This window comes from Arvicola amphibius, chromosome 7 (genome assembly GCF_903992535.2).
Source record: "Arvicola amphibius chromosome 7, mArvAmp1.2, whole genome shotgun sequence".
NCBI lineage: Eukaryota > Metazoa > Chordata > Mammalia > Rodentia > Cricetidae > Arvicola > Arvicola amphibius.
Genome location: NC_052053.1, coordinates 61,170,700 through 61,189,300, shown reverse-complemented (window position 1 = coordinate 61,189,300; position 18,601 = coordinate 61,170,700). Strand labels below are relative to the sequence as shown.

General features: G+C 41.4%; 1 protein-coding gene across 1 annotated transcript in view; it reads left to right on the top strand.

Annotated features, from left to right (window-relative positions):
* Positions 1-18,601, top strand: part of Rapgef5 (Rap guanine nucleotide exchange factor 5) — a 226,124-nt gene that overhangs the window by 96,031 nt on the left and 111,492 nt on the right. The window contains exon 8 of the mRNA XM_038337451.1: positions 9,097-9,170. Within this exon, the coding sequence (XP_038193379.1) occupies positions 9,097-9,170 (74 nt within the window). The remainder of the gene's footprint in view (positions 1-9,096; positions 9,171-18,601) is intronic.

Below are 18,601 nucleotides of genomic sequence, written 5' to 3'. Positions count from 1 at the left end.
ATTAACACGAGTGATACGTGGTATCACTGGCCAGTAAAGCCAGCGCCCGGGAAATAGAGGCAACAGGATGGCCTGAGCTACAGCCAGACTATTTCAGAAAAACAGAACACCAAGAATGGGCTGGAGAGTGTGCAGTTTGGCCGGCTCTGTTTAGAAGATATCGCGTATGTGAAGGAGTCTCCTGTTGCCACACCTTAAACTCTACCAAGTGTTCAGTAAATTATCTTTCTTAATTATATTTGCTGACTATTCACAAACAACTTAAAATGCTGAATTTCTGTCTTCAGGTAAACTTTTCTTTGACTTGTCAGTTCTTTAAAAACAAACCACAAATGAACAGCTTTTTTTTTTTAAAGATTTTATTTTTTATGTATACACTGTTCTGACTCCATGTATGCCTGCAGGCCCAAAGAGGGCACCAGATCTCATTGCAGATGGTTGTGAGCCACCATGTGGTTGCTGGGAATTGAACTCAGGACCTGTGGAAGAGCAGTCAGTGCTCTTAACCTCTGAGCCATCTCTCCAGCCCCCGAACAGCTTTTACAAGAAGTGCGCCGACCGTAATGCGCTCTTCGTGTATGTTGAGTGCTCCACATGAGTGCAGGTCTCCACTTTACAAAGTCGTTGAGGACATCTTAAATAAGCATCACATTTAAAGAACACTGCCTGTCATCGCAGGATCAGCAGGACAAAGCAGCAACACTCCTGTGACTGACAGGCCAGCCTGGCAGGCTCTCTTTGGGGCCACCAGGCAGCACCCAAATCATGACCCAGCAACTTAATATTATTTATGAATGCCTGGCCTTATCTTATGTTTATTCCATTAGCTCTTATGACTTAATCTAGCCTGTTTCTCTTCATCTACGTTTTACCTTGGGGATTTTTACCTTTCTTTCATTATGTGTGTCCTACTCTGTGTCTCTCTGGCGGACTGACTCCAGGCTCTTCCCTCTCTTTCTCCCTTGTTCTAGCTATTGGCCGTTCAGCTTTGTTTTTTTGTTGTTGTTGTTTTGTTGTTGTTGTTTTTGAGACAGGGTTTGTCTGTAGCTTTGGTGCCTGTCCTGGAACTAGCTCTTGTAGATCAGGCTGGCCTTGAACCCACAGAGATCTGCCTGCCTCTGCCTCCCAAGTGCTGGGCCATTTAGCTTTTTATTAGACCAGTCATGTGCTTTAGGCAGGTAAGGTTACATAATTAAACAAATGCAAAACATCTTTACATAGTTAAACAAATGCAGCACACCTTTACAATATCTCACAATAGCATAGTAAATATTAGACCAGCTAGGGAACTGTGACAAGACTCTGTCTCAAACAAAAAATAAGTAAAATTTAAAAAACAAAAGGCTACTTGTTATATTTTGATTTAAGTAATATTAATGGAGTCATTAGGAGAGTTTCCTTAGTATCCATCATGGCAAGTTGTTGGGAGAGAAAATTTGTTCCACAGGACGTTAGATGGCTCAGTGGTTTGCTTAAAAACACTGACTGCTCTTTTGGAGAATACTAGTTGGGTCCCTATCACCCAAATGGTTGCTCACAGCTCGCTGTATCCAGTTCTAGGGGATGTGACACCTCTTCTTGCCTCCAAAGGCATCAGACGTGATGTTTGTATATGTAGGCAAAACAAGGATGGAAGGAAGGAAGGAAGGAAGGAAGGAAGGAAGGAAGGAGGAGGGAGGAAGGAAGGAAGGACTGAATCTTCTTCTTCCTTTTCCGTCTCCGTGCCTTCCTTCGTCTTCTTCTGAGGCTTCCCTTTCTCTTCCTCTTCTTCCTCTTCCTGTCCTTCCTCCTTCCTCTCTTCCTTCCTTCCTTTCCTTCCTTCCTGTCCTTCCTTCCTTCCTTCCTTCTTTCCTTCTTCCTCTTCCTTCTTCTTCCTTCCTTCTTCCCTTCTTCCTTCCTTCCGTTCTTTCCCTCTCCTTATTTTCCTTCCTTCTTCCTTGTTCTGGGGACATAGGGCCAGGGTTCCCTCCCTCAGTTCACTATTTTCCCGTTCTTTTGTTTACTCACAAATGTAATGTTTGGGTTTTTCTGTACAGCTGAATAAAATCCCACTGTATATAGATACTACATTTTCATTATCCATTCATCAGTTGAAGGACATTTCGGCTTTCATTTCCTGGATATTTCAAACAAAGCAGCAATGAATAAGGCTGAGCAGGTAGCTGGAGAGCAGGTTATCGAGTCCTTTGGTCATGTGCTCAGGAGTGGTAAACCTGAGTCATTTAGTTTTCTGTCAATTTTCCACACTGATCTCCATCATGGCTGCACTAGTTTACAATCCCACTAACAATGAGTGAATGGTCCCTTTCCTCACTTCCTCATAATGAGAGCACCAATCAGCATGCCAGTGTGGATGAAGAAGATCTCACAAGCCCCTACCTAAGATGGAGAGCTGCAGGCAATTAAATAGCTGCAGAGAAAAGAAGAATTGCCTTTCTCTAGGGATGACCCCCAGACAGGTTATCCAAGCCCAGGAGGTCAACCATAAACACATAAATACAAGCAGTACTATATGGACTCTATGTATGTGTGTGCACGTGTGTGTGTGTGTGCGTGTGCGTGTGCGTGTGCATGTGAGCACGCAATAGTGAGGAGGTCAGGAATTGGAGAAGTTGGGGGGCATGTGGGAGGAGATGGAGAGGTTAAGGAAGGCTGAGAATGACAATAAACAGTGCTATCAAGGCAGGCGGGTGAAGCCTTGGAAGCTGTCAGCTCTAGAGCTCTGAGCTCCCTCCTGGCTGGTTTACAAATGGATGCATTTAAACTAAGTACTCTTATGTGAATTAGAGGTAAGTAGTTTGCATATACTGTTAGTTCTCATGTAGCCTCTGACAGTCACTATTCAAAGTCCAGACTCTGAGTCTTAAGCTTGTCTTTTTATTATGCTGAAAGTTATTTTTAAAGACTGGCTCTTGCTTTAGATTCTGTGTGTGGAGAGATAAGGGGATGGTTTGTGTTGGCAGAAGGTGAGGCTTCTAGCCTCCCTGCTCCCAGAAGTGTCATTCCTATGAGCATATCCTGCTGGAGGGAACTGTCCCAGAATCAATATTTGCATAGAAACTCTCCTCCAACCTACCCTTATTAGATCAGATAAGAGAAAAATTGAACCCAGAATCTAAACAACTGCCTGCCCTTCCTCCTCTTGCCACTGATGTCATTGTTAGGAGAGATGGAGAGATAAGAGAGAAGTTGCCTCCTAATATACTTTTTGACATTAATGTGTATATTGTAGGCTCAGTAGAAAGTTCCAATTACATATTTCATATTCATGATTTCCTGGGGTGAACATAAATCCTTGAAAGTCTAGAACAAATAAGTTTTGTTCTTGTACGTGAGCCGCAGGCTAATGTACCCTGAGAGTTATTATTATTATTCAGCGGCTTTTTTTCTTTAAAAAGCAAAGATTGTTTATATGCTGGATTGGGACATTCTCTTTTCTTTACCCTCCAGTACATAGATGTAGACAGTCTGGCTGCCCTTTGCGCGAGTCTTCTTCTGTTATTTAAGTGTAATAACAGACAGTGGATATCGACATCTCTAAAGATGTGAGAGTAAGTGTGGTGTTGTTGATAGAGGCAAATGGCAAGGTGCACTTAAAGCCCTAGGCACAAGTCCTGCCATGAATGAATGAACGAATGAATGAGTAAATGAATGTAATTTGCTACTAGAGACAAACTCATCCTTTCTTCTTGTATGCTCATCTATTCTTCCTTGATTCCACTTCTTTGTATTAAGAACTCTCTGGAGCTGGGCATGATGGCACACACCTTTAGTGCCAGTATTCAGGAGGTAGAGGTGGGTAGATCTTTGTGAGTTTGAGGCCAGTGTGGTCTACAAATTGAGTTCTAGGACAGCCAGGGCTGCACAGAGAAACCCTGTCTCGAGACACCCTCCACCTAAAAATCTATTCCTGTGTGTGTGTGTGTGTGTTGTCCTCTCTCTCTCTTTTTCTCATGTGTGTGCACATACACACACACACACACACACACACACACACACACACACACAAACTTTCTAAAAAAAATCAGTATTAGCTCTGTCTGACATAAAAAAAATCAGTTCATATGCATTATCCTAATGTTCTGTATCTGAGTTGAATTAGATAAGTAAAAGAAACAGCTAGGCTCAGAACACGGTTTAAAAAAAAGAATGACTTTATTAACTAAAATGTTTCAAACTTTTATTTTCTTTATTATTAAATGAAAAGTAAAGGTTTGAGGAATAAAAGAAAATAAGTAAATCACAAATTAAATGCCCACAGTCCTCTGTAACAATCTTTCTCAAATGTAGTCAGATTTTCTTTTGTGGGGCCACTAGCTCCCCAATAATGACAGGGAGACTTATTATTAATTATGAAAGCTTGGTCTTAGCTTGGGCTTTTTTCCAGCTGGTTCTTATAACTTAAATTAACCTGTCTCTGTTAATTTACATTTGGTCACGTGGCTTGGTTACCTCTGTTGTGTACCATGTCTAACTTCTTCAGAGTCTCTAGCAAAGTCTGTGTACCTAGATCCTGCCTTCTCTTACCTCTCCCCAGACATCCCAGCTATCCTCTCCTGCCTGGCTGTTGGCCATTCGGCTCTTTACTAAAGCAGTCAGAAGGCACTGTAGGCAGAGACACGTCTTTACGGTGTACACCAGTATTTCACAACAGTCTTCATGTAAAGGAAGCCTCCATTCATGTGCATTAGTTTGCTCACAGGATGAAACTTCATATGGAAATTCATTTGATTAAGTGGAATTACTGCTTTTGGAGTCTGTTACGTTTTTAAGAGGAGTTGAGATCGTTTTTCTAAATTATTTTTCCTTTCCTGGTCTCTGCTAGTGTTTGTTTTTGTATTTGTGTCTTTAAATTTCCTCTTAAGTGGCCCACAGGAGCAATAGGGAACCTTTTTTGAACAAGCACGAATGGGAACCTTTGCTGAAAATAGGGCAAAGCCTCTTTCTACTTCCACTGTCCCCGCCAAGCCTGGGCATGCTCAGCTGGTAGATAGCTTAGTAATCTGGGTAGTTTAATAGGGGAACTATACTCCCTCCTTTCATGAATAGTTAAAAGATGTAGCTTATTATAGTCTGTATGTAAATGGTGTAAGTAGAACCGTTCTGAGCTCTTGGCAATGCCTTGGTCATCCCTGCTCACTTTCTCAGGGCATACTGTATGCTGAGCTCCAGAGGTGGGCCTCATAGCAAGTATCACACAGCAGGCACAAAAGCAAAAGCACACAAATGATAATCTAAACACTGCTAAGCAGAAAGTGTAGTATTTATAAGTCCACAGTGAGAGTCCATGGGTGCAGTTAGGGTACGAGGTTGTATCCTTGCCACTTTGATGGAGAAGACAGAAAGAGGATCATCATCACTCACGGCCTATGCCCATCATCTCTTTCCCGCAGCTCCCTCCCAGACTCAGTTCATTGTCAGGTGGGTTTATTCTGTCAAAGAGTACAGCCCAAGCCCTCCACCTCTCTCATTCTCTTTGCTGTCTCCCTAGCCTAAGTCATCCCATTTCTAAGGAAGGCCACTGTAGCAGTCTCCTGACTGGCCTCTCTGTTTCTTTTTGCTGCTGTGGTATCTTTTATCATCCACAAACAAGTTGACAGAAATTGAGGACATAATGCATCAAAGGATACAGATTCTTCAGTGGTTCACTCTGTTCTCTGGCTCAAGTCTAAATGTACTATGGTCTGTACTGTTTCCAGGTTCGTCATGTATCACTATGTCCTGCAGTGAGTGATTAGCTCGGCCTTAAGTCTCATCCCAAATATGATTATTCCGAGAAGCACAGCACCCATGTCCTCCTGGCTTGCATGATCCCCACAGAAAGTCTGCTACATTTTCATAGTTGTATTTGTATGACTTTTCATCTTACCTTAGTTAAAAGATTCTACTGCTGTCTTAGGTTTTTTTTTCATTGCTGTGAAAAACTACCATGACCATGCAACTTTTTTAAGGAAAGCATTTAATTGGATGACTCGCTCACAGTTTCAGAGTTCAGTCCGTTATCATCATGGCGGGGAGCATGGCGGCATGCAGGCAGACGTGGTGCTGGAGCAATGGCCGAGAGTTCGACATCTTTCAGGCAACAGGAAGTTGACTGACCGACACTCTGAGGGAAGCATGAGCAAAAGAGGCCTCAAGGCCCGCCCCCATAGTGACACACTTCCTCCAACAAAGCCACGCCTCCTAATAGTGCCTGGGGGCCATTTTCTTCCAAACCACCACATTCCACTCTCTGGCCCTCAAAGGTAAAATGCCTTTAGTCCAACTTCAAAAGTTCCCATCATCTATCACAGTCTCTAAGTTTAAAGTCCAAAGTTGAAAGTCTCTTTTGAGAGTCATGCAATCTCTTAACTGTAATCCCCTATAAAATGAAAATCAAAAAGCAAAACACATTACCAACATATAATGGCATAGGATATACATTACCATGATTATAGAACATAGGGAGGGGAGCATAGTGAGGAAATACTGGACCAAAGCAAGACTGAAAACCAGCTGGGCAAACTCCAAACTCTGCATTTCCGTGTCTGATGTCAAAACACTCTTCAGAACTCCAATTCTGCTTAGATTTGACTGTAACACACTTCTTTCTCTTTGGGTGGTTCCACTCCCTATTAGCAGCTTTTCTCTGCAGATATCTCACAACTCTGGCATCTCCAACGCCTTGGTTCTCTAAGGCAAGTCAGGCTTCAACTTCACGGCTTCATGCACTGACCTCTCTACTAAACTTCCATTCAGGGACATCTCTGATACATGCCTGGCCTCAGCAGCTTTATCCCATAACTCCTTTCTTCTATCTTTAACTCTAAAGCCAGAACCATATGGACCAAAACTGTGAAGTTCTGCTGTTTACTGGGACTGGAACATGCCCCCCACCCTTGTTCAATTACATCTTCACCAGCATTTTCTTTCACTGCTTAAAGCTGGCCACCCAGAAACTTGCTCTGTAGACCAGGCTACATCAGACTCAGAGATCCACCAGCCTCTGCTTTGCCAATGCCAGGATTAATGGTGTGCACTGCCACACTGGGTTCGAAGCTTTTCTTCACTTCCTTTTTACAAAGTGGAAACTTAACTGGGTGGGACATTGCCCTGAGGTCATTATTCACTTTATCTGTTTATCTCCTTGAGCAACATTCCACTTTCTGGTACCCTTTTTTTCCTCAGATGTCTTCCCTTGCTCACATTGTTCCTTTTTATTTTAAGTCTTCATTAAAGGTACCACTAATATCCACACCACAGAGTCTATACGAGGCTGTTTTGAGATATTTTTTTTTTCTGCCAACTGAATTAATCCAATTAGCCCCAGGCAGACTCTCTGGACAAGGGCAAAAGTCAGCCACTTCTTTACCAAAATATCACAAGAGCAATCTCTAGGCAACATACTAAAATTCTTCTCCTCTAAAACCTCCTGAGTGTGCACCCCCATAGTTCAAATAATTCTCAGCAGCACTGTCTTCCATATTCCTACTAGTATGGCCCATTAAGCAGGGCTTAAAGCATTCCACTGCTTTTCTACCTCAAAGTACCAAAGTCTAAATTCCTACAAACAAATACATGGTCAGGCCCATCACAATACCCCAGTCTCTGGTACCAACTTCATCTTAGTCATGGTTTTTATTGCTGTGAAGAAACACCCTGACCATGACAGCTCTTATAAAGAGAACATCTAATTGGGGTGGCTCACTTACAGTTTCAGAGTTTCCACTTTCATCATGATGTGGCCTGCAGGCAGAAGTGGTGCTGGGATGGCACACTTTCTCCAGCAAGTCCACATTTTCTAATAGTGCCACTCCCTTTATCACATGTGTGTGTGTGTGTGTGTGTGTGTGTGTGTGTGTGTGTGTGTGTGTATACATGTGGGGGGAGCTGTGAGGGGGTTGCTTATGACATGGTATTCATGTGGAAATCAGAAAACAGCCAGCAGGACCCACACTCCCTTCCTCGGGTGGCAGGAGACTTTGTATTGTTAGCCATTCCCCAGCTCTCACTTCATCCTATGTTATTCTTGTAGCTGTAACTGACTGTGTACCTGGGTACTATGTATACTTCATGGGGTGTATCTGTCTTGTTTGTGAGCAGAATGCCAATGCCAGGAACAGAGTGGGCACTCAGCACACACTTGTTATTGGTTGTACATCAAAGTTGTCCACACTGTAAAGTTGCGCGGTTGTCAAACTTGGGTCAGGGTTGCATATGTTATATTTTTTATTGAGTATCTGCGTGAGAGTAGAGATTCCACAGAAGCTGGAGAGTGGGAGGAATCCTGTTGGCATTGAGCAGACATTGAAGATAAGGAATGCACAGGCCAAGCATGGCACTTGTATTTATGTTTTTTGAGACTTATTACTTTAGCAGTTACTGAATTAGAGAGGCTGACCAGGTCCTCATGGGGGAGGTTGTTGTAGCAGTGAGGAAAGGGATGTAAAATGCTTGACAGGGAGGTCCAGAGGAAAGGACGAAGTGGACACAGCATTCTAAAGTTTAGAATTTTGTGGTGGCAATGCACCCAGTAAATGAGCCATAAAGTATTTCCTTTGTAATAAGACATTTATCGAGCTATTCAGAGCACGATTTATGCATGCACACGTGTGCAGAGTTATAGTCCCAGTTACTTGGGAAGTTGAGGTAGGAGGATCCACTCAAGCCTTACCTTGATACCTTAGTAAGATGCAACTTAAAAATATAAATAAAACGAGTGAATGACCTGTGAACACAGCTCTGCAGTAGAATGTGAAGCCCTGGTTCAGTTCTCCATTAAAAAATAATAATTTAACGGCTCTTCTACTTGAAAATGAATTGACACCCTTACTGTACCTGGAGTTCCTTTGGTAAAGCACAGTACTGAGAGGGTGATGTCAGGACATGCAGGGATGGAGAGAAGAACTGGGATTAACATTGCGCTGGGGTTGGTTTAGTAGATGAGATAATGTGCATGGCAGACACCGTGTGACAGGTAACCTTCCATGCGAATAGCAAATGGTACTGCTGTGTTTTCATTTATGAGTCCATTTTTCCCTGACAAGTTGTTGTCTGGAAAAAATTACCTGAGACATTTTCTTATGATGCCATATGTGTGTGTCTTTACTTTTAAAGCAGTTGAAGAAGATGATGGAAACACCGCCAAGCACGTAACCGTGAGAGAGGCTAACGATGCTCCTGATTCTCAGGTATGTTGCGGTCTGCCGTAGTGTGCGTCTTTCTCGGCTGTGGGTGGTGAGGTCACGAATGAGGCAGATTTGGGAATAAACTGCTTAGTTTTGACATAAAGGCATTTCCAAAGAAAGACCCTAAATTGTTCATACAGAACTCCTCCTGTATCTGGGATGTTACTCTCTGTAATTTTAATTACTCACTGTCCAAACATTGAATAGAAAGGTCCCTCAAGTAAACAATTCACGTGGTTTAAATTGTGTGTCACTCTGAGCAGTGTAGCTCCATCCTACTGAGGATGCAGAATTTTTCTTTGTTCAAAGTATCAATGCTGTGTGCTCTTCCTTCCCTTAGTTACTAGAGAGCTGCTTATGGGCTCAACATCCCGGGTAGCCGATAGATCACAACGCCTACATCATCCGTCTCATCTCTTACCTGATAGATCACAACGCTACACCATCCATCTCATCTCTTACCTGTTCTATCATCTCACGCCATGAAAAAGACCATATTCATATCACATTTCCTATAGTATATTGAGTTAGTTGTTGTCTCTTGTTATTATTTAGTGTTGTTAATCTCTTACAATGCTTAATGTATAAGCAGAAATGAATCATACATATATAAAAATAGGGAGTTCCGTATTATGTGTAGTTTTAGGACTCACTGGGGATATTAGGCTGTGTCTTCTTCGGGTAAATGGTGACGATTGCATAATGACTGATAGAGGAATACACTTCCTTCTCTCTTCTCTCCCTCCCTTCCCTCTACGTGTCCATAGGTGGATAGGTGGATAGGAAAGTAGGTAGGTAAGTAGGTAGATGATAGATAGATAGATAGATAGATAGATAGATGATAGATAGATAGATAGATGATAGATAGATAGATAGATAGATGATTGATAGATAGATAGATGATAGATAGATAGATAGATAGATAGATAGATGATTGATAGATAGATAGATAGATAGATGATAGATAGATAGATGATTGATGATAGATAGATAGATAGATAGATAGATAGATAGATAGATGATAGATAGATAAATGATTGATAGATAGATAGATAGATAGATAGATGATAGATAGATAGATAGATAGATAGATAGATAGATAGATAGATAGATAGACAGAGAGATAGATTGATAGATGATAGATTCCACTTCTTAAAGAAAGCAAAGAAGTAGAAGGAGCTGCTCCTTATGACTGACTGTCTCTTCAAGCTGGCAGAAGAGAAGGAACTTGCTGACATTCTATAACAATGCCTCCGCTGCCAGAGACCCTGTGCTGTTGATCCCTAATAGTGAAATCACAAATGGACCAGATTTTGATTGGATTGTATACCTCCATATCAACAACCACTCACTTTATATTAAAATGAAGTATTTGAGGATTCAGTGTGGTTATCCTACTGCCATTTGCTTTGATTTTTTTTTAGGTCCAAAATCTATTGATTGTAGTTGGAATAATCACTTTAGCTTTTGTCAGTCAGACTGTACACGTTGTAATATTTTAATAAATTTATATTGTTAATATGAGTGATGCTGTAGTTGAGTTTATATTGAAGTTATACTTCAGGCTTCAAGCATGCAGGAGTTCCCCAACTCTGCATTCATTATTCAAAGATTTATTAGATCATTCATTAGTGTAATGTTTCAAAATGTAAGCTACTGTAGTTTTGTTTGTTTTAAACTTACCCTATGGGCAAAAAATCTGTTTGAATGCAACTTTATTTCTCAAAAGGATACATGAATTGTGACTATTCAGCAGGGGCATCACCACACAGCTGTGAATTGTGAGTGGTGTGTGGCCAGGGCGATTTCAGAAAGAAGGAGGTTATGACCCTGATGTATCTGATGAAGCTTATTGCTGCCTACTGTCAGCATGTGTGTGGAGACTCATCCATCTGCATGTGTGTGCCAATCTCCTGTCTTCACTGTAGAGTTATTTAAAGCAAATTGATATTTCTCTTCCTTCTTCCCAGTGCATGATAGAATACATTACTATGTAGAGGACTGTCCCACAGCTGTTGAAAATTTTGGGCATATTAAGGAGGAAGATCCACCTATCCCCAGGAGGTGGGGTGTTATTCTCTGTAGGTTTTCTACCTATCAGATAATTCCAATATCCCTTCATAAATGTTGGCATATTTCTTCTGTTTACAATGCCTCTTTCTTCCTGAGAGACTCCGTTTCTGTGCTGCACCGTATGGCTGAAATGAAGAGCATGTTTACACTTGGTTCTGTACACAAGCCCTTCTTCCTTAGCTGTTGTCTTTAGTGAGCTCCTTAGCTGTTCTAAAATCTGCAAATTCTTGTAGGGTAGGTTTTGTGCCATGCAAAACCTAGTGTGCATGGAGTGCATGCGTGCGTGTGTGTGTGTGTGTGTGTGTGTGTGTGTGTGTGTGCACGCACATATGTGTTTACACACACCTGCATGCACATGGAGGCCAGAGAGAAGGCCTTTCACTGAACCTGGAGCTAGGCTGGGGTCCAGAAAACCCCAGCCATGTTCCTTCTCCATGCCTCACAGTGCTGGGGTCATAGGTATGCACATGGCCACACCTGGCTTTTCACGGGAGCAGTGGGCACTTGGCCTCTAAGCCTCATGCTTGTGCAACAAATGTTCTTACTGCAGAGCCAACTCCTGGGCCCCGAAGAAGTGAATTTTAGTGATAAGGTAGGTAATGCAGTCATTGTTTGCAGATGTGAAAGCTGTGTTTTCCACCTTTGTCACAGAAAATATTGCTTATTTGTCCGCTGTATGTCCTTTTCTAAAGGATTCCTGTCCATGTTTCATTTTCCGCCCCAAGAAAGTGGACCCACATTTTATGGCTCCATTTGTTGAGGAACAGACTTTTCATTGGCATCTGTAACATTTCTCAGGCTGAAAACCATGCAAACTTGAATTATGCAGTACAGAGAATTTTCTTTTTCCAAAAAAGACCTTGAAATAGGCTTTTAAATAACCCTTCTGACAGTTACACGTTAATCCTTCTCTTTTTCTGGCTTAACAGTGTTAGGTAAACTGTTCATAATTAATTTCTCATAGGTAAATTAAACAGACCACAAATATGAAAGTCTAGAGAAAGTCTATATCAAGTTATCTTGCCTCTTTTGTCCATGACAAAACCCCAAAAATATATTAATAAATTCATGGGTCTCTTAAAATAAATCACTAAATTACAGAGCCATGGAAGTCTCCACCACCCCCCCCCCCCCCCGAACATCTGGTTTCATGTGTATTTGCAGGACAACTGTCCTATACACCTTAGAGGATTTGTGGTATCTCTGGGCTCAAAGCCCTCCAGGGAATAAAGTGCCGTCCATCAACTTCTCTGAGAAGTTTTGAGTTTCCACAAAGTAGTTATTTCATAAGTAGTGCGTAAAATTATCTAATGAAAATATTAGTACCACAAAATTAAATGGAAACTGGAAAATCAAGACAGTAATATTCTGTCTTTAATTAGAAAACATGAAATAAGTATAAAAGTTAAATTAATCTGAAACATACTTTTTAAAGTAATAACATTTGTTATTTAAAATGCAGATGTTGGATTCATGCATTGATATGTCTGGTTCAGATAAAACCCTTTCCTTATTTTAAGAAAGCAAAAACAACAACAACAACAAAATGTCTGTATTTAAGATTCTCATCATGACATGAAGAATTTCTCGGAAATTTGTGGTTCTGTAGAAACCAAGAATATAGCCAGTGTCCCTCTTCTCTTCTTTCTGTTGCTGATGATGGACGCAGTTGTTTACAGAGCTGTGTGTGGGACTCGGTGTCTGAGTGAGTCCTTGCAGGTCCTGTCCATGTGCTCAGCATTCCCAGCTGGGACCAGCCCTGCTGGTCTCATGCACACATTCCCTCTGACACTCAGGGCCACAGTGGAAGCCAGAGAGAAGGGGGGACAGGCAGGAAGAGGGAAGGAGAGAAAGAACAGAAGGATTCCCACCACACAGCTGTATTACCAGGGAGTCTTCTGAGGTTTTGTGGGATGGCAGTGAACACTGAGGGTGCCACGGAGCAGAAATAAGTCTCAGGTGTGAGCGTAGAATTCTCTAGATAGCAGAAATTTACCATTTTAAGAATATAATCTTTAGCGGGTTGGAAGATGACTCAGTGGTTAAGAACATTCACTGCTTTTCCAAAGGCCCCGTGTTCAATTCCCAGAACGCACATGGCAGCTCACAACTGTCTGATACTATCTTCTAGTTTGCAGACGTACATACAGACAACGTGCCCATATGCATTAAATAAATAAGTAAATAAATAAATTTTAAAGAATACAATCTTTAAAGAATGTTCATTATTTGCAAATATAAATCGCCCCCACCCCACAATTTCCTTGTCCTCCTGTCATAAAGGAGGGTACTTAATACAATTTACTCCTTTCTACTCTACCTTGTACTGATTAAAAACATGACTTCATGATTTGTCCATATTTGGCACCATCTCATATTATAGGGCCCATTAAAATTCTGACAAACAAGAAATATATCCTCAGGAGGACAGGTAGGATGATTAAAAACAAGGTATTTAAAAGTAAAAATCAAATGGACCCTCAGTGATGCTCTAGATCAATCGTTCTCAACATATAGATATTTATATTACATATCAGATATTTGCATTACAATGCATAACAATAGCAAAACTACCTTTATGAAGTAGCAACAGAAGTAATTTTATGATTCAGGGCCACCACATGAAGTACTGTATGAAAGGGTTGCAGCATTAGGACCTAACACATCACTAGATTTCTACAGTTCGGTTTCCTTGCAGGCCAGGGGGTGACAACCACAGCCCCTGCCTGTGCCGGTATTCAAATGTTACTGGACATAGCTTATCCATCTGCTTACCCAACACTGCTTGCTGCTCCACGGCTTCATCTGAAGAGCCAAGTACTTGCACCACATACCTGAGATACTGTCTGGCCTGATATGAAAATTTCGCAAATACTTGCCACTTAGATGTCTGCTGTGTGCCTTTGTTTCTCATACCTCCAGCATCTTCTCCCCAGTTCTTACTCTTAGTCAATAACTTCTGGGGAAAAGAGACTCAGTAAAGAATCTTTGCGAGTTGCCACCATCAGACTCTGCCAGCCTACCTGCATGTTGCCTCCTGTTCCAGTAGTTGGAACATTGATATTTACATTTCTGTCTAAGGGTTGATCCTTATCTATTTTCCATACTCAATCAAGGGCATTAATCTTGAAAATGTGTTCACTCACATTCTCTCTCTTCCCCTCACCCTTCCTCTCCCTCTCATGTGATCAAATTTCCCTGTGTAGTACATGATTTCTAACACAGATAAATATGCTGAAGTTCCCCTCATCTGGGCTCTGTCGAGCCAGCAGAACTCCTGTTCTCATCATTCCTCAGCAGGGTCCAGTCTGTCAAAGTACCCGTGGGATTCTCTGTCGACTACAGTGAAACTGTCCCCTAACTGCCTCTCCTCAAAATCACAGATTACCTTTGTCAAACTGATAGTTATTTGGAAACATCTTATCTGATACTCCAGCAGCAGATTGGTAAATCCCCCTTCAGCAGCAGACTAGTAGATTTCCCCAGCAGCAGATTGATAGATCCTACTCCCCAGCAGCAGATTGGTAGATTTTACCCCCCCAGCAGCGGACTGGTAGATCCCTCCCAACAGCAGACTGGTAGATCCCCCCAGCAGCAGATTGGTAGTTCCCCCTTCAGCAACAGACTAGTAGTTCCCCATTCAGCAGCAGACTGGTAGATTTCCCCAGCAGCAGACTGGTAGATCCCCCCCAGCAGCGGACTGGTAGATCCTACCCCCCAGCAGCAGACTGGTAAATCCCCCCAGCAGTGGACTGGTAGATCCCCCCAACAGCAGACTGGTAGATCCCCCCAGCAGCATGCTGGGTAGGCTTCCAGCCTCCTACACACACACACACACACACACACACACACACGCATACACACACAAACAGAGGATGAAACCTTTTGGTCCACCAGATTTCCCCTGAAGCTGCTCACTCTTCCTGTCTCCTTTCTGATTCCCTGTATCCTCCCACTTTGAAACACTGCAGTCAGCTCTTTGATTTATAGCCCTGCATTCCAACAACCAAAGCAATACTGTTTATGCTCTGGATGGCCCAGGCATCCTGCCCCCACGCTCCTACAGAGGCCAAGCCCCACCTAGTGGGACTTTGAGTAGGCACCTTCCTTCCATACTCTCCGAGTATTTACGAGCTCTGGTGAACTCCCAAATAACATCTAAATGGCCCTCAAGTCTGTCATCTCCTCCACTGCCTCAGATGGGTGAAAACCAGTCTCCTTCACTTTTCTAGCTCCAACTGCTGCATCCTCTCCGTTGGACACAGCGATCCTCCAAACTGTGCATCTGTTTGCGATAATTGTCTGCTGAAGCCATTCCAAAAATTTCATCTTGTCCAGAACAAGAATCCAAACTTTTTATAGGCAAATCATTTTCATGTATTTTAATAATATTCATTGTCTTACAGACCAGTTAATAATAAATTTATGTAAAGCATAATTTTACGGCCGGGCGGTGGTGGCGCACGCCTTTAATCCCAGCACTCGGCAGGCAGAGGCAGGCGGATCTCTGTGAGTTCGAGACCAGCCTGGTCTACAAGAGCTAGTTCCAGGACAGGCTCCAAAGCCACAGAGAAAGAGAAACCCTGTCTCGAAAAAACAAAAAAAAAAAAACAATTTTATAGCATACCTGATATCCTTAGCTCATATCTTGACAAAGAAGCATAATTTTAAGAAGTAACAAAATTCATTTTTATGAAGACTAATTATTATAACTCTCACTATTAAACTAAAATTTATATTCTGTTAATTCTGTATATTTGTTTTTCTTTTAATTAAATGCGGTATTGTCCTGTTGATATAAAATTCCATGTGTTCAATGCCCAACTTGACTCCTCCAAAAATCAAAGAACCTGATTCTTCATTTCATTGCTGTGAGAATTTTTATAATTATTTTATTTCACTTTAAAATTTGAATTGAACATATTTATTGTTGGCAATACAAAGTATATGCAGCATGTAATCCTAATATTAGGTAAAGCTGTACCACTAAACTAAATCTCCAGGATAGCATAAATTTATTTTTAACTGAAACACACACACAATTGATGCATACCATGTGATATTTCAGTGTATCTATACATCCTATAAGTTGAAATCAGGATAAACATATTTATTTAAATATTTTTATTTATTAATAACAGAGACTTTAAAATGACATGTGCTCAACTATATTCACAGCAGCATTGTTTGTCATAGCCAGAACCTGGAAACAACCTAAATGCCCCTCGACCAAAGAATGGATAAGGAAAATGTAATACATTTACACAATGGAGTACTGCACAGCAGAAAAAAAATAACAACATCTTGAATTTTGCAGGCAAATGGTGGAGCTAGAAAACATTATTACTTTGAGTGAGGTAACCCAGAACCAGAAAGATAATTATCACATGTACTCACTCATAAGTGGTTTTTAAACATAAAGCAAAGAAAACCAGCCCACAAATCACAATCCCAGAAAACCTAGACAACAATGAGAACCCTAAGAGAGACATACATGGATCTAATCTACATGGGAAGAAGAAAAAAACAAGATCTCCTGAGTAAATTGGAAGCATGGGGACCATGGGAGAGGGTTGAAGGGGAAGGAAGAGGCAGGGAGCGGAGCAGAGAAAAATGTAGAGCTCAATAAAAATCAGTTTAAAAAATACATTATCCTTGCTTTGGGAAAAATATACTGACTAGTGTCACCTCATGGGGCTTCATTTCTTAAAATTTTTTATTGCAAACAGTTTTTTTGTGCACTCTATTCTGATTTCTGTGCTCTCTAACCCCCACCACCTCCTCTAAAATCCTCCTCTGCCTCCCCTCCCATCTTAATTCACATCCTTTCTGTCTCTCCTTAAAAAGCAAGACAAATGGACAGATAGTAGTGACTCATGCCTTTAGTCCCAGCTCTTAGGAAACAGAGGCAGGTGGATCTCTGTGAGTTTGAGACCAGCCTAGCACAAAACAACTTCTAGGACAGCCAGAGAAACTCTGTCTCAAAAAAAAAAATAAAAAAAATAAAAAAAATAAAAAACCAAACAGTCATCTAAAGAAAATAATAAAATAAGATAAAGCAAAACCAAGCAAACCAGAATAGAAACAAACAGAAGAAATAGCAAAAGGAACATATCAATAGATGTAAAAACGCACACGGTCCTGTACACAAGATTCCTGTAGAAACCAAAAAGTGGAAGCCATAATTTATGTGCAAAGGACCTGCAAAGATATTGTTGGGTTATTTTTGTTTTGACCATCTGCTTCTGGGCATGAGACCTGCCCTTAAGAGTAGTTTGTATCTCCTGTGAGAGTCCACTGAAAAGAACTAATTCTTCATTTGCAAGTGGTTATCAAGTGGAGATAGCTTCTGGGGTAGCGATGGGGCTTGTGCCTGTTCCTGTCTTCTGAAATCACATCTGGTACAGCCCCATGCTGGCCGTGTGTGTGCTGCTACTGTCTCTGCCTTCATCGGTCTTGCTGGGTTTAGAATGCCTTGATTCCTTGCTGTCTCCCATCCTTTGGTTTTTACAGTCTTTCTGGCTTTTCTTCCACAGAGTTCCTTGAGCTCTGAGGAGGAGAGATTTGATACAGACATCCCATTTAGTACTATAAACTTCTTATATAGCCTGGAAGGAAACTGTGGTTGGATCCTGCTCCTCTCTGACCTGTTTTGTCCGACCAAGATGATATTCTCTTTCTTGGTCCTTCAGCATGCCAGGCACACCACGCCTCAGGGTCCTTGTTCTTCTGCTTAGAACACACTTCTTGGGGAATTGACATCATCTTTTCCTTGAACCTTTTAGGTTGCTGTTCAAGTGCCATCTTCTTAGAAAACCCCCTGATTCTGTGCTGACCTCTAACATGAGGGGTAACCCCTCATGCTTTCCTGTCATTTACCACCTCGTATTTCTTCTTTTTTTATGTTACAGATGCTTCTTCCTCCAATGAATGTACACTCCAGGGACAGACTTCAGGGAATTTAAATCTGTAACTTTAGGATTTATTGTGGGTAGTTATCAAGTAAAATCTATTGAATGAATGTATAAGATAAAATAGACACCAGAGATATGAATCTGGAGAATATTCAATGATGTTGCAATAAGATTATGTTTACTACTAGAAAGATTATGTTATTAGATAAGAGATAGCCCTTGTTCAAGTTGCTTTAAAAGGCAGTACTATGCTCGTGGACTGATATGAAATAACTTCAAGAGTTATCTGGTGCAGTTTGGGACTTCCCAGCAGCTGGGCTGTCCACCATGTACAGGATGTCTTAAGATAAACTGAGGTCCTTATCCAAGGAAACTTAGGAGAGAAACTAAAAATATCACTTGTGAGGAATGTTATAAGCTTAAACCTCCTGCTGGGAGAATTCTGCT